Raw genomic sequence first — 14,745 nt, 5'->3', positions numbered from 1 at the left:
AATAGTAGCACGCTCCACCGGTATAATTGTAAACATGTGACGTATGTTATCACGTTCGCTACGTTCACTACACTAGTGGTGTCCCATTTCCATAGGGAAAGATTTTCTGCCACTTTCCCTCAACGAGGCGAATTTACGGTTGAGGGCACTCAAAACCAAGTGGAAGTTTTAAGGGGGGGAATTGGGACAGGGCCTAAGTACCACTGGTGCGGCCACAGTCAAACTCATGGTCGATTGGCTCCAACTGCCCAGTGTACGCCCCAAGTTTGATTGAGTAATGGAAACCATGACGTACCACATGTCTTTTTCCAGTCAGTAGTCATGGAAACATGATGATCTGCCAGTGTTGGGGCATTTGGACTAGAATGAAAACAAACGTGTGAACGCGAACACTGTACGAGCTGAAAAATTAAACAATGTATCATTTTTACCCTTGTTCGCAGCAGTATGTGTGAAAGCAGCCTAAACGTTAATTAATGAGAACAACAGTTCTCTTGAAGGATACAAGTAATGCCCACACAGCACAGCGACGTAGCGCCGCCGTAAGTGCGACGTATGGTGAAACGTAGATGCTATGTAGCGCAGAGATAGTTTGCCCATTGACACGACGTCGCGACGACGTCGCTTACCGCTGCTCCGCCGACGTTCCAGCGCTCTCTGCGCGATCTTCATCCTACGGGGGAACGCTGTCCATCCTACGCATTGCCTACGTAATTTGTACTTGAGCCCTTTGCCAATATGTCAATAAGAATAATAGGCCTATTAACTAACCTATTTATTATTATTATTATTATTATTATTATTATTATTATTAGTCTTACTGGTCTTATTCTTATTATATAATATAAAGAACTGACAAATACACATAGATAGGCGCATCGATTTATTTCTCAAAACAAACAAACAAACAAAAAAAGAAAAAAAAAAGAAAAAGAAAAAGCTAACGCCTCCGTGGGTGCAGCCGGTCATTAGCCAGACGGAGCCACTCCTGGAGGACCTTCTCCACCTCTGCCTCGGAGCAACGATGGGCCCCGTTGCGCAGTGCTGATGCTGGAAATATAAGGATATTTAGGTAAGTTTTAATTGCAATGTAATGTATCAGCAACCCACAGATGAGCACAGTTTCAAAATGTTAGGATTGACCTCATAATTATGGAATCAACAAGCAATTTCCCGCTGATTCACAACACGTGGTAGGCTAATTGGTCAAGATTGGAGACTGTTTTCTAACGGTTACTTGCGTTGCTAGAGACAGGTAATAATTTAAAATTTAGTAGAAAATTGTGTCAATTTGTCCCAATTGTCCTTATAATATTTGTATTAATATACATATATGTTAATAACTCTGCTGGAATGTAAAATAATTTCGATGATTAGCCTGCATGGGAGAGATCCTGTTAAAATGACTCACGTCCTCCTGTTAGGGACATTTTTTGTACCCTGTTTTCAAACACACACCATGATAAAAACTGGTATTACAATTATTTTTTGTTGTTGCTTAGGTGAATCTAACTAACTCTAACTGCTCGTTTGTCTACATATTTGACCGTTGCGTTGTTGTTGCTTAGGGTTAGGTGAATCTAATGAATGATGTGTAATTTCATCAATATTTTTTTAAATATACAATTTAACCCTTTCATGGCCTGTTTTAGTGAGGGACCGCTTATATCCGTCTTAAAGAATGTTGAAAAACGGCAATAAAAAAATGTTTTTCTTCCTCCAACTATTATAAAAACAGTCATTTGTCTGCCTTTGAACTGGGCCAACAGTGATTTGTTTGCTTATAGTTTGCTGGAGCATTTTTTTCATCTTATATGGTCATGTTACCGTGCAGCTTTTTGTGACGGCTAAAGGGCATGGTCACGTGACTTTCTGTGTAAAAACATGACATCATAATATGGCTAGAAGACCATCATACTGTGGCGGTTTAAGGCCGTTTTAGTCAAATAGAACCCGAGATATGTCCTAATACTACTTAACACCGCCCACCGCGACGCGTTGGCAGGCACATCTGTTCACACCTGGTCGCACCGAAGCGCAGCGCCCTGGAGCGGAGGCAGTTTCAGATGGGCGCAAATGTTAACCGGTCTGCCTGGTCGCACATCTGCAGCGCTGTTCAGTTTGCCGCGAGCGCCGTCTGTCAGGCTGGATAGACCAGATCATACCAAGAAGTCGGGCATAGAAAAGGCAAGACAATCCGGTCAATTTTCAAAAAATGATGATTAAGTTGTTGCTCGTTTGTCTATACATATTTGACCGTTGCGTGTGCACACAACACAACACAACACAACACAACACAACACAACACAACACACACACGCACACGCGCGCGCACACACACACACACACACACACACACACACACGCACACGCACACGCACACGCACACACACACACACACCGTGGAAAACCGAATGAATACGAGTATGGACGACTGCAGTCGATGTCTGACCCCTTGGTCGCACTGCACGCGGAAGCTACGTGCCTTCTCGGGCGCTTGGGTGGTCGCACTGGGAGCTCCTCTCTCCGCGCCCGTCAGACATCGACTGCAGTCGCCCATACTCGTATTTGTGCTAACTGACAAACATTTAGGCAGACAAGCAACAACTTAATGAATCGTCATTTAATTATTTTATTTTGAAAATTGACCGGATTCTCTCGCCTTTTCTGTGCCCGACTTCCTGTCTGGTTTGATCCAGCTTGACTGACGGCGCTCGCGGCACGCGTGGAAAATAGAACTGAACCGAACTCCACACCACACTGCCTGCCAGTGTGTAAAAATCTTTAACTTGATTAGACAGCTACATAAGGATTTAATATGCCTTACGTGTCACCTCATGCCTGGTGTCTTTTAGTGTATTTGTAGGCAGTCCTACTTACATATAATTATTTCTTTGATTCTGGAGTTCTTCACTCCTCTCTTCTGACCACGGCCGCACCAGTTCAGCTGGACAGCCAGATGGGGGGCAAACACTTTCTGGCATACCCTCCATATCATTTTTTTAAGTGTTTGCCCCCCGCTCAGAGACAGCATTGACACCTGTGAGTAAAAAAAAAAAAAAAGTTTGATGATCAGAATGAGATCTGGTGTACTTTGATGTCAGTTACTCAAAGCTGCAGCATTAATTATGTGTGCAAGTTGTGTAGATTTAATCACATTATTGTACATCCAATTAATGATATTTTTCTCCTTTAGAATGGATTCCCAGAAATATTTCTGTGCCTCAGTGCTTCCCTACAGATGAATGGTAAGGTGTGTCTATGTTACATCTTGACTGGAGAAGTAACACTGTTCTTGTTGTCACAAGCTTATCAGTTGGAAATTAACTCAGGGTGGTGGCGTCATTATACTATACTATATACACACACACACACACACACACACACACACACACACACACACACACAACACATGTTAGTTTCATTACCAGCTTGTTTTTGTTTTCAGCATTATTCAGCTTCCCCTCAAGTTCATCCAGTTCTCCGAGTGACTGGAGGGGAAGCTGAACGTCAAGGTCCTCATGGGGTAGGGGCCCCTGAGGGGCAAACTGCGGCCTCCCCTGCGCCTGCAGGCTTTGGACCAGGGCAGTGAGGTGCTGGAGCTGGAGCTGCACCTCGCTGAGGGCTTCCAGTACACTTCTTTCAACAGCTGTTTGATACAAAAGCAGTAATGGAATGATTAAGGTAAATTATTATTTGTTTATGTTTTTGCAGAAATATTATAGGAATTTTGCTATCCCGTTTAAATCTTACGTGTGCATTGTGCAGGGACAAGCCGGCCAGTTGGCCAGACCCTGGCTCTTGAGGAAGAACCTGAAACAAAAAATGACGGTCAATTATAGCATGGTATGCACATTTACAGTGGGACTGGAATAGTTTGGTAATTATTTTTGGCAACACATCAACCTAGCGTCCCTGTTACAGTCAAGCATGTCACACATTATTGCCAAAACAGTTGTACATCATTTGATTAAAAAAATGACTTAATTTCTACTATGAACTGATTGTGGTCTTACCCTGGCAGGTTGGCCTGGATGTCGACCCTGCCTGGCTGTCTGGAGGTGGACTAGGAGCTGGTAATACAGGTAATGATGTGTAAATCAGTTTAGTCACAAACAGGTCAAGCAATCAAACATAACGGTTGAGTCCCTCACACATAACCCTTTTTAATTTCTGTTGCAAAAAAAACAACCCATCATGTGTCACCTTAGAGGAGGTCCTGAGATTGACTTAGATTTGTATGGGCTAACGTGCCACACAGTATTGCTAAAAGAGCTGTGCACCCTTTGACTTAATTTACAAAGAGTGAAATGCATCCGCCAATAACATCATGAGTAGTGCATCATTTGCCCCTGCTATCCGCCCTGTTTTAAGGTCCAATTCACAAAAGATATTGCCCTAATGATATTCCAGTGCAAACATGCCCATACATTGAAGAAGTAATTGGCCCTTTTTACGTTTGACTGTATTTATCCATGTGACAAAGTTGCTGCCCTTGTGCCAAGACAAGAGGAAAACTTACTTGTAAGATACATATGTACAAGATACAAGTCTTGACCGATGGGAGCATGTACGCATGTATTGTATTGTGCATTCCTTATTTGGTATTTAATACCCCAGTCTGTCAGTCTTGTTGGTTTTTAAGACACAAACCTTCAGACTGTGAAATAATTTGAAGAGAAAAGGAAACACTGAAAAGCACAGAAGGGCCCACCTCAAGAACAGCCTTTAAATAGCAATGAAGTAAAATGTGCAGCAAAAAGGTATGTTTAGGCTTCAGACTACATCCTGCAAAATCCTTTGCCATCGCCATTTTATTTTATTTTATTTTTACCACTGTCCATGGTTAATCTAAGATGAGGCTATAAAAGCCCATACTTCTAAGTATGGGCGTGACACTGTCACAACATTACTGTATACGCATTCATTAAAAATGTTGATAGGCGCTAATCTCAAAGTTTGGCGTGAAAGCCCTTGTAAATGCATTTCAGTTTGCACCACCCCCTTTCCGTAGGGGGAAATATTGTCACTATAATTGTGTGTGGGTATATTAACATTGGCATTTGTGAATTGGACTTTGTGTGCGCCTTGTTTGCAGTGATGTTCATTTGCATAGAAAGGGGGCAATGTTACCTAATTTAAATGAAGTCATTGTGATCTTACCCTGGTAGCTTGATTGTGGCCTGGGTGTGGACCTTGCCTGCATGTCTTGAGGTGGACTGGTGGCTATTAAAAGAGGTAGTGATGAAAAATTGTTGAGTTCAGCACACAAAACCATTTTTGATGTGTCAACTTTATAAAAGGTCTATGGGTTTGACTATAAGGGAAAACATGTCACTTTATTGCCAAAAGAGTTGTGCAATATTTGATACTAAGTATTCATTTCTACTATGAACTCATTGTGGTCTTACCCTGGTAGGCTGGTCTGAATGTGGACCCTTCTCTCCTGTCTCGAGGTGGACTAGGAGCTGGTAATACAGGTCAGGTGATGTGTGAATCAGTTTTGTCATAACAAGTCTAGCAGTTAGCAGTTCAGTTCCTTTTTAATTTAATTTTAACAAAATCTTTTTTGTAATTTTTGTTGCACAAGAATAAGTTACCTTGGAGGACGCTTTGAGATTGACTTAGTTCTGTAAGGGCAAACGTGTCACACATTACTGTCATTACTGTCGAGTTGTGCATCATTTGACCAAAAAGGATGTACAGTACCATAGTTTTTACTATGTACTGATTATGGTCTTACCCTGGTAGTTTGGCCTGGTTGTCGACCCTGCCTGCCTGTCTCGAGGTGGTCTAGGGGCTGTTAATAGAGAAAATAGCATTGAAATTACACTTGTCATAACAAATCAAGCAGCAAGTAAGTAAAACAGTTAAGGTCTTCACACAAAATCTTTGTTGTAATTTCTGTTACATAACAATAACTCTCGTGTCACCGAGGAAGAGGTCTTTGGCTTGACTCAGATCTGTAAAGGCAAATATGTCATACTTTATTGCCAAAAGAGTTGTGCATCATATGACCAAAAAGGATGTGGTTTTTCTACTATGAACGGATTGTGGTCTTACCCTGGTAGTGATGTGTAAATCAGTTTTGTTATAAGTGATTAACCAACCCTGTTTAAGTTCTGTAATAACTCGTGTGTCACCTTGGAAGAGGTCTTGAGATAGATTTAGGTCTGTAAAGGCAAATGTGTCACACATTATTGCCAAAAGAGTTGTGTATCATATGACAAAAGCTAGCTTCTACTATTGACTCATTGTGATCTCACCCTGGTAGGTTGGCCTGTGTTCCTGCCGGGCTCGTGGTGGACTAGGGGCTGTTAATACAGGTAGTGATGTGTAAATCAGTTTCGTTATAACAAGCCTAACAATTAAAGCAGTTGAATCCCACACAACAACCATTTTAAACTTCTGTAATACTTCTTGTCTCACCTAGGAAGAGGTCTTGGGTCTGACTCAGATCTGTAAAGGCAAATGTGTCAGACACTATTGTAAAAAGAGTGATTTCTACTATTAAGTCATTGTGATCTCACCCTGGTAGGTTGGCCTGTGTTCCTGCCGGGCTCGCGGTGGACTGGCAGCTATTGATACAGGTAATGATGTTTTGAAATTAAGCTTGTCATGACAAATCAAGCAGTTAAGCATAGCAGGTGAGTTCCTCACACAAAGACCCTTTTAAATAACTTGTCTCACCTCGGAAGAGGTCTTCAGTTTGACTGAGGTCTGTAAGGGAAAAAGGTGTCACAAATTATTGCCAAAAGAGTTGTGTATCATTTGACCAAAAAGCATGTAGTTTGTATTTTCCAGACTATGTCGCGTCTGTCAAAAAATACGTCATGAAGAGGGGAAAAAATATATATATGTCGCACCAGTCTATAAGTCACATCTATTTTTCAAACATTTGATTAATAGCCAGGTCTCATATAATGGCCGGGGCTTTGTTTACACACACAAATAAAGCACCAAATAGTCTACTACAGGTCGGGTCCAAAAAAAAAAAAAAAAAACTCTGTTGCCCGGTACAAACTGACGAGGATATGATCAGAAACTCTTTGTGGACTGTCTGTGAAGACTGACGGGAGTCAAGCCGACCTCTCCTCTGCTTCAGAGAGGGACAGCCTTGCACTGTTGGACAGACCTGGGTCTCTTCTCTGTGTCCGGAACTTGGTCGGGACCAGAGCAGAGACCGAAGACGTAGCTGAACACGCTGTTAAAATATTCTGAATTGACTGGGAGTGAAGAGCTACGGCGCAATGGAGACAGAGACGCAGGTCTGACAGCGCAGCAAGGAGAACAGCACATGAGGAAGATGAGGATGAGCTACTGAATGAGGAGGGATTTTGAAATGAAAGCCTCCTTTACCTTGTGGTCATAGTGTATATTTTTGATGTATAAGTTGCTTCTGAATATAGGTCGCATGGCCAGCCAAACTACTAAGAAAAACGCGATTTATAGTCCGGAAAATACGGTACTATGAACTGATTGTGGTCTTACCCTGGTAGGCTGACCTAGATGTCGATTCTGCCTGCCTGTCTCGAGGTGGACTAGGGGCTGTTAATACAGGTAGTGATGTGTAAATCAGTTTCGTTATAACAAGCCTAACAATTAAAGCAGTTGAATCCCTCACACAACAACCATTTTAAACTTCTGTAATACTTCTTGTCTCACCTAGGAAGAGGTCTTGGGTCTGACTCAGATCTGTAAAGGCAAATGTGTCAGACACTATTGTAAAAAGAGTGATTTCTACTATTAAGTCATTGTGATCTCACCCTGGTAGGTTGGCCTGTGTTCCTGCCGGGCTCGCGGTGGACTGGCAGCTATTGATACAGGTAATGATGTTTTGAAATTAAGCTTGTCATGACAAATCAAGCAGTTAAGCATAGCAGGTGAGTTCCTCACACAAAGACCCTTTTAAATAACTTGTCTCACCTCGGAAGAGGTCTTCAGTTTGACTGAGGTCTGTAAGGGAAAAAGGTGTCACAAATTATTGCCAAAAGAGTTGTGTATCATTTGACCAAAAAGCATGTAGTTTTTCTGCTATGAACTGATTGTGGTCTTACCCTGGTAGGCTGGCATGGTTGTCAACCCTGCCTGCCTGTCTCGAGGTGGACTAGGAGCTGTTAATACAGGTAGTGATGTGTAAATCAGTTTCGTTGTAACAAGTCAAGCGATTAAAGCAGTTGAATTCCTCACCCAACCCTATTTAAGTTCTGTAATAACTCGTGTGTCACCTTGGAAGAGGTCTTGAGATAGATTTAGGTCTGTAAAGGCAAACGTGTCACACATTATTGCCAAAAGAGTTGTGCATCATATGACAAAAAAAAGACACAGCTTCTACTATTGACTCATTGTGATCTCACCCTGGTAGGTTGGCCTGTGTTCCTGCCGGGCTCGTGGTGGACTGGCAGCTGTTAATTCAGGTAGTGATGTGCAAATCAGTTTCATTATAACAAGCTTAACAATTAAAGCAGTTGAATCCCTCACACACAACCGTTTTTAATTTCTGTAATAGCTCTTGTCTCACCTAGGAAGAGGTCTTGGGTTTGACTCAGATCTGTAAAGGCAAATGTGTCAGACACTATTGTAAAAAGAGTTGTGCATCATATGACAAAAAAAAAAGACATAGCTTCTAGTATTGACTCATTGTGATCTCACCCTGGTAGGTTGGCCTGTGTTCCTGCCGGGCTCGCGGTGGACTGGCAGCTGTTAATGATGTTTGAAATTAAGCTTGTCATGACAAATCAAGCAGTTAAGCAAAGCAGGTGAGTTCCTCACACAAAGACCCTTTTGATTTCTGTAATAACTCTTGTCTCACCTTGGAAGAGGTTTTGGGTTTGACTGAGGTCTGTAAGAGACAAAGGTGTCACAAATTATTGCCAAAAGAGTTGTGCATCATTTGACCAAAAAGCATGTAGTTTTTCTGCTATGAACTGATTGTGGTCTTACCCTGGTAGGCTGGCATGGTTGTCAACCCTGCCTGCCTGTCTTGAGGTGGTCTAGGAGCTGTTAATACAGGTAGTGATGTGTAAATCAGTTTCGTTATAACAAGCCCCTCATACAAAAACCCTGTTTTATATCTGTTACTTAAGATTAGAAATTGTGTTACCTTGGAATAGGTCTTGTATATGTGGTTTGAATTATTATTCTTTTTAATCTTAACATTTTCTGTTATTGTTATTGAATCAGTTATTTTCAAGTATATCAGATTGAATTAAATAATTGGTGTAAAGCAACATCTTTTAAACAGTTCCGGGGGCCAGGGGTCTCATTTATAACCGTTTTGTACGCACAAAATGGGGCCTGAAAGTGGCATACGTGACTTTCCACGTCAAGGTTGTGATCTATAAAAAACACACTTGATGGCAGAATGTGCGCACCCCTAAGCAAACTACTACTACGCATGGTTTGGAGAAAAAGGGGAATTGTCGACACAGACGGTGTGGTGGTGAACTGAAGTCAGACTAAAGAAATGTAGAGTGAGAAGAACGATTATGTTTTTATTATCGCACTTCATATGTTTAATTTCAACCCGTATGCGTTAGATCCACGTTACCACGGTGATTTAATTCAAGAGCGTTATTTTGCATTGGACTAGTGTTTTCGAAACATCTTCTTAGAATCTAACTGAAAATTCAAAATCAAAATTCCTTCTTTATATTTAATCACCATCGTCTCACCGTCGTATTGTCCACTCCCAGAGCGCAGGCGGAGGAGAGGACGGCGTGACTCCATGAAATAAAGCATCCAGTCCTAACATGGTGTAAATAACTAGATATAATCCTATGCTACTGTGAACATATGATCGAGAGTCAATTAAATATCAAAGCCTGGGGAAAATCCAGTAATCGTTCACACAATCGTTACACTCTGTTTTCTTGTTATTAGTCCTACTTAATGCTGTTCGTCACAAAAACCAGCATAAAGAAAAGCGTCATGTTTGTTAATTCTTCAGAATGTACGTGGGTAATGCTGCACCATGGCACTGCTGGAGGAGAATAAGGAGGGAGAGGGTCTTCTAGGACAATGATGATGACAGGTTAATAACTTGTTTCAGATTCCCTAGAACTGTTGTCATTGTTGTAACGATGTGCCGAACCGAGTCCAGCATGGTGGCATGGTTTCGAAACCACACCACCGTGCGCTCTGTCTCTGACGCCGTTGAGCTACAGCATCATGTCACGTTGCCACTTTCACACCTGCAGCCAATTCACACCGACAGAACAAGAGCACGTCAGGCTCATTTACATGCAGATCGCATTCATGTGATAGTTTGCATTGACCATCTGTGGTTGAAAAGGGGCGTGTGCAGGGCAGGATGCGAAGCTGATTCATCTGCGCACACTTGTAGGAACACTGATTTATAAAGGGAAGTTTGCTTACAAATGTGTGTGCGCATGGTGGAATATTTTTTGGCGCACACAAAACTTGGCATTTGGATCCTACGCACAGTTTTATAAATGAGACCCCAGATTACTTAAAATGGGAATCCACGCCACGAAAATCACAAAGTGTCTTACTTTTGTAGGTCGTCCTGAGAACAGCCTGCTTCTTTCTAGGTAGGGTTGAACCTGCTAACAGACATAGAAGAGTTGCTCTTAATGTTTTACTTCATGGCTCAAGAGCCACTGTGAAGTTTTAGCTGTTTCTGTGACATGATTAAATGCCATGCTGTTATGAGTATTAAAATATGAAATGTAATATGTATGATGACTTGAGTGTACTTACACTTACTGGAGCTTTGCATTCCTGCAGGCTTTCTCTTCTTGGTCAGCTGCGGCTTTGAAACTAATGTTGGAACTAATTACAGGTGAGGAACAAATAACAAATCATAAATCACTTTACAAAAGACATGATTGTTGGTTTTGATATCAGTGCATGGACAGTAGTTCATTTTTTTTCTTGTCATGGCTTTTCTCTCTTTTTTAGTCCTTACTATTTTCTGACAAAGGGGAAATGTGTCCCTCTAGAGTAACTGCTACATTTGACAATTAATATCCCAATCAAAAATATTTTTTTATGCGTGTCGTACAGGCCTAAAATTGCATGTCAGTGTAAAACAGCCAGTCCTTAAGGGGGAGGAGAATTCACACTGACGTAGATGAGGTGCTCACAAACCGTGATGACAAATTAACAGAGGAGAATGGATGTAGCACACTCGGAGCCTTGGATGCAAAATTATTTAATAAGATCGTATGAACAAAACCAACATTTCGACCATGATGATCTTCGTCAGGGTGTGACACATTCAGTCAGGGTGTGCCACACCCTGACGAAGACCATCATGGTCGAAACGTTGGTTTTGTGGTTAACAATTAGGAACTACTGCAGTGGATACCACTTACTGTTATTTTTGGACATAGCTGTCAGTGTTGGAGGGGTTGGGGGTGTAGGAGGTGATGGAAACTGAATCAGGGCCTTCTTCTTCTTAATTGACAAATTGTCGCCACTATCCTCATCCCCATCTTCTTTCCACCAATGTGGCTTTGTCCTTTTTCTGCAAATGTAAACAATAGGAGGACTGAGCAGACATTAGACAATATGAAAAGCATTTCAGTTGTATGGCAAATACCACAATTTACACTTCTGTTACATGGTATTATATCAAAATACATGGCATAATTCAGTGGCAGCACATTTCCAGTATACAAGTACATGTACAATATTAATTTTGTAAAGTAGATTAATCTGAAATAAAACCACTACGTAACTGTTTTACAGATTAGTTAGTCTGATGACAACTTAACAACTACTTAAACCAGTGATTATACATCCTTGTATTTGTGTTTAAATGTGTGCCCTATGATTATGGAATTTGGTAGTACTGAGAACAAAGTCACATGTCTTGGAGGACTATCAGAACTGCAAGCTTCCCTGGTACTTAATTCTCACTCTGAAGTATGAATGACAACCTACCTAGTCTTTTTTTCTCCCTCCACGTCGGAATTTAAATCGGATGTCTCACAAGAAGACGTCCATTTCTGGACAATCTTGTCCAGTACATCTGTGGGGGATATTAGAGGGGACATACTATGAAAAAGTCATTTTTCCACTGTTTGGTAATTGGACTGCCTACTAACCCACAGACTGTGAGATAAGACGGCCCAGTCAGTAGTTTGGATTGAGAGATTTTAGAATGTTCTAAATGTGTAGTTGGCCAGAAAACGTGGCTGGAACTGCTTGTTGTAGAAGGTGCATAATAAATGAGCTTTTTGTAATGTAAAGTGCTTCTGTAATGTTAATAGATTATGCTTATAGGTTTGGATTTCATGTGTTCAACAAACTGTATTTTGTTTTTCAGATTACCTGACTCGTATAAGACACGGACTTCATGGCGTGCCCATCCCCTCTCTGGCTGTGGCGCCTCCCTGGCCTTTATGCTCCTGAGAAGCGCCGCTTTGCAGTTGTAGGGTGGCCACCATGCAAAGGCACCATCTAGCCACTCCTTGGCAACTGGTGCAGTGGATTGCTCTTTTAAAAACTCAACCAGGGAGTACATTGTGACCTGACAGACACCAGGTTTAAAGGCCACAATCAACGCAAAATAAGAAACACAGACAAAACATAAAGAACTGAAAATAAAAACAGAAGAGGGGTTCAATGTAAGAGGGGAATGGAAACAAATTTCCCCTCAAAGGGCACCAGGAACAGCTTGTCATCCATGCATTCGATTTTGCACATGTCGGTTGGCTCACAGACTACCGGTAAGTCCACAACTCTAATGCCAAGTGTTGTTGATGGTAGTGGATAGTCAAAGAATGACCCTTGATCAGCCAGTTTGCTAAAGACAATGAACGTTTCACCTCTGTAGGAGATGATGTTGTCAACCCTCACAACAGAACCCCCACTGGACACAAATCTATTTGCCTGGTCCAGCTTTACTGTGAAGCGGTTGGTTCTAACCTCACTGAACTGGGCTACCTCTAAACCTCTAAACGATTCAGGTATGGGACCAGACAAGTGCTGTTTTTTCAGTTCCAGTGCTCTGTTTTTGTTACAGGTTTGCCACAGGGGGGTCTCTGACAGTCGTCTGACGATTTGGCTGAGTGGTGACTGTGGTTTCCTTACAAGCCTCTTGAGCCTGTGCAGAAAGGTTTCGTATTGGAAGGTACTGAAGTTGTCCAACACGCCATGCCTTTTCACATCCTCCACCAAGTGTGTCACATTGTGGACGTTGTATGAAATGTACTTTTTGCCATAGAGTTCTCCGAAGTGCTGCACGAAGGATGTCAGAAGTGCATTTGCGTACTCTGTACAGTCTTGAGTGAGTCTTGAGTTGATGAGAATGTGGATCCCCACAGACAGCAGCAAGAAATTGTGATAGATGGCGTTGTTCAAAATGCCCTTCAGAAGAACAGGTCCTGTGTAAAGGAGAAACTGCCTGAACTCAGTTGCCTTCCACCGATCCAGTTCTCGCAGTGCCCTGGGTCTCCGAGAAAACTCGAGAGGGACATGGCTTCTCGTATCTGTCAGTCTTTGAGACAGTTTGGTGATGTTTTGAGAGGAAAGCCGGCAGGTGAGAGGACCCCTCAGCCACAGCATGAAAAGCTTCCGCATTACACCGAGGCAGATCAGGTGCATGTAGTCGAGAGGAAACCCGGACACCATTCCCAGGGATGTTTGTTGCAAGGGAGATGGGCCAAGATGGTGTTCTTCATCAATCATTTGCTCGAAGTCCTCATCTGTCCTCAGAGGGGCGTGGATATCGGGATAACACACCCTGTTCTCGGTGTAGACCCCCTCTTGTGTACATTTGCCACAGCCAAAGTAGCCAGTGTGACCCTTAATATTTTTTATGAATGCACAAGCTGGTGCATCACACACCATTGAAGAGAGCTTCAATGTAAGACTCAGGCCCTCAAAATCAAAACCACCCTCCAACTGTTTGATTTCATTGACAAAGTCCTCGAGGAACTCGTGGATTGACTTTGGTTTTGTGGTGCCACAGAACAGCCCCAGAACAACAGGATCACCCTGGAAGTTCTGCACACGTCCCAGGATGGGCCATAGCTGTGTTGTCGAGCTCTTGAACAGTGGCAGGCCATCAATATTTGTTTGCAAATTCAGACACATGTGTTGTCGAAGCTGGGCTTTATTGGCATTCAGTACTGGCTTAATTGCATTAAGCACCCCAAAGTAGTGGTACTGTCCACCAGCTTTTTCAGAGACATCCACAGACCGCACCGTACCAAGCAGTGTCCTGGAGTCCCTTGGAAGAGAACTGTGATATGGTGTGAGCAATTTCAGGAGATCATTTAAAGCAGCATGGGGAATTTGGTGCTCTCCTGCCCAGTTTGCCAGACTCCTTCGCAGGTGGTCACAGTCTTCGTCGTCAGAGGTTTCCAGATCGTCATCTGAGACAAATGACTCGCAGGCATCAAAGAAGACATCACTCATATGATCCGAGTCTTCAGATCTCAGCTCTTCGTCTTCAGGTTGGCATTCCATAAATATGTCTTCGTTGTACTCAGCAATAGAGGAAGACACTGCCTCAGCCAATGAAGGTACTGTTCTGTTATCTGAACTGACTAACGCCAAATTTCTGTCTACTCTCTCCTTTGCTTTTCGCCGCAGAGTCCAATATGATGGCATGTTACTGGTGTTGGCCATGCTCTCTCACAAGCAGCACAACAAAGACAAAAGTTCCACTCAGAGGCCTGCCTGCTCTGTGCCTAGATAAGGGGCACGTGACCTCAGGTAAATGCAAAACAACAATAATAAGTAATGTAAATTATTTTGCACTTTACCTGG

At 42.4% G+C, this 14,745-nt stretch overlaps 1 protein-coding gene and 2 long non-coding RNA genes across 3 annotated transcripts; 1 reads left to right on the top strand and 2 right to left on the bottom strand.

Annotated features, from left to right (window-relative positions):
- Positions 1 to 940: 940 nt before the first annotated feature.
- On the bottom strand, positions 941 to 8,073 carry LOC146991354 (uncharacterized). The gene is made up of 12 exons (XM_085788290.1): positions 8,058 to 8,073; positions 7,927 to 7,956; positions 6,691 to 6,720; positions 5,744 to 5,800; positions 5,601 to 5,630; positions 5,412 to 5,468; positions 5,164 to 5,226; positions 4,017 to 4,073; positions 3,754 to 3,813; positions 3,429 to 3,649; positions 2,881 to 3,040; positions 941 to 1,050 (listed from the first exon to the last, which is right to left on the bottom strand). The coding sequence occupies exons 1-12, from the start codon at positions 8,071 to 8,073 to the stop codon at positions 941 to 943; spliced, it is 891 nt and encodes a 296-aa protein (XP_085644416.1).
- Positions 8,074 to 8,119: 46 nt separating this feature from the next.
- LOC146991353 (uncharacterized) lies at positions 8,120 to 9,002 on the bottom strand. The gene is made up of 3 exons (XR_015036930.1): positions 8,944 to 9,002; positions 8,813 to 8,842; positions 8,120 to 8,405 (listed from the first exon to the last, which is right to left on the bottom strand). It is a non-coding gene; the product is annotated as an uncharacterized LOC146991353 (long non-coding RNA).
- Positions 9,003 to 11,943: 2,941 nt separating this feature from the next.
- Positions 11,944 to 14,375, top strand: LOC146991352 (uncharacterized). Its single transcript, XR_015036929.1, has 4 exons — positions 11,944 to 12,053; positions 12,296 to 13,837; positions 13,943 to 14,030; positions 14,151 to 14,375. It is a non-coding gene; the product is annotated as an uncharacterized LOC146991352 (long non-coding RNA).
- The last annotated feature ends 370 nt before the right edge of the window (positions 14,376 to 14,745 follow it).

Source organism: Trachurus japonicus, chromosome 1 (genome assembly GCF_045865225.1).
Source record: "Trachurus japonicus isolate A0001 chromosome 1, Traja_1.0".
NCBI classification, from domain to species: Eukaryota; Metazoa; Chordata; class Actinopteri; order Carangiformes; family Carangidae; genus Trachurus; species Trachurus japonicus.
This window is presented reverse-complemented; position numbering and strand designations above follow the sequence as displayed.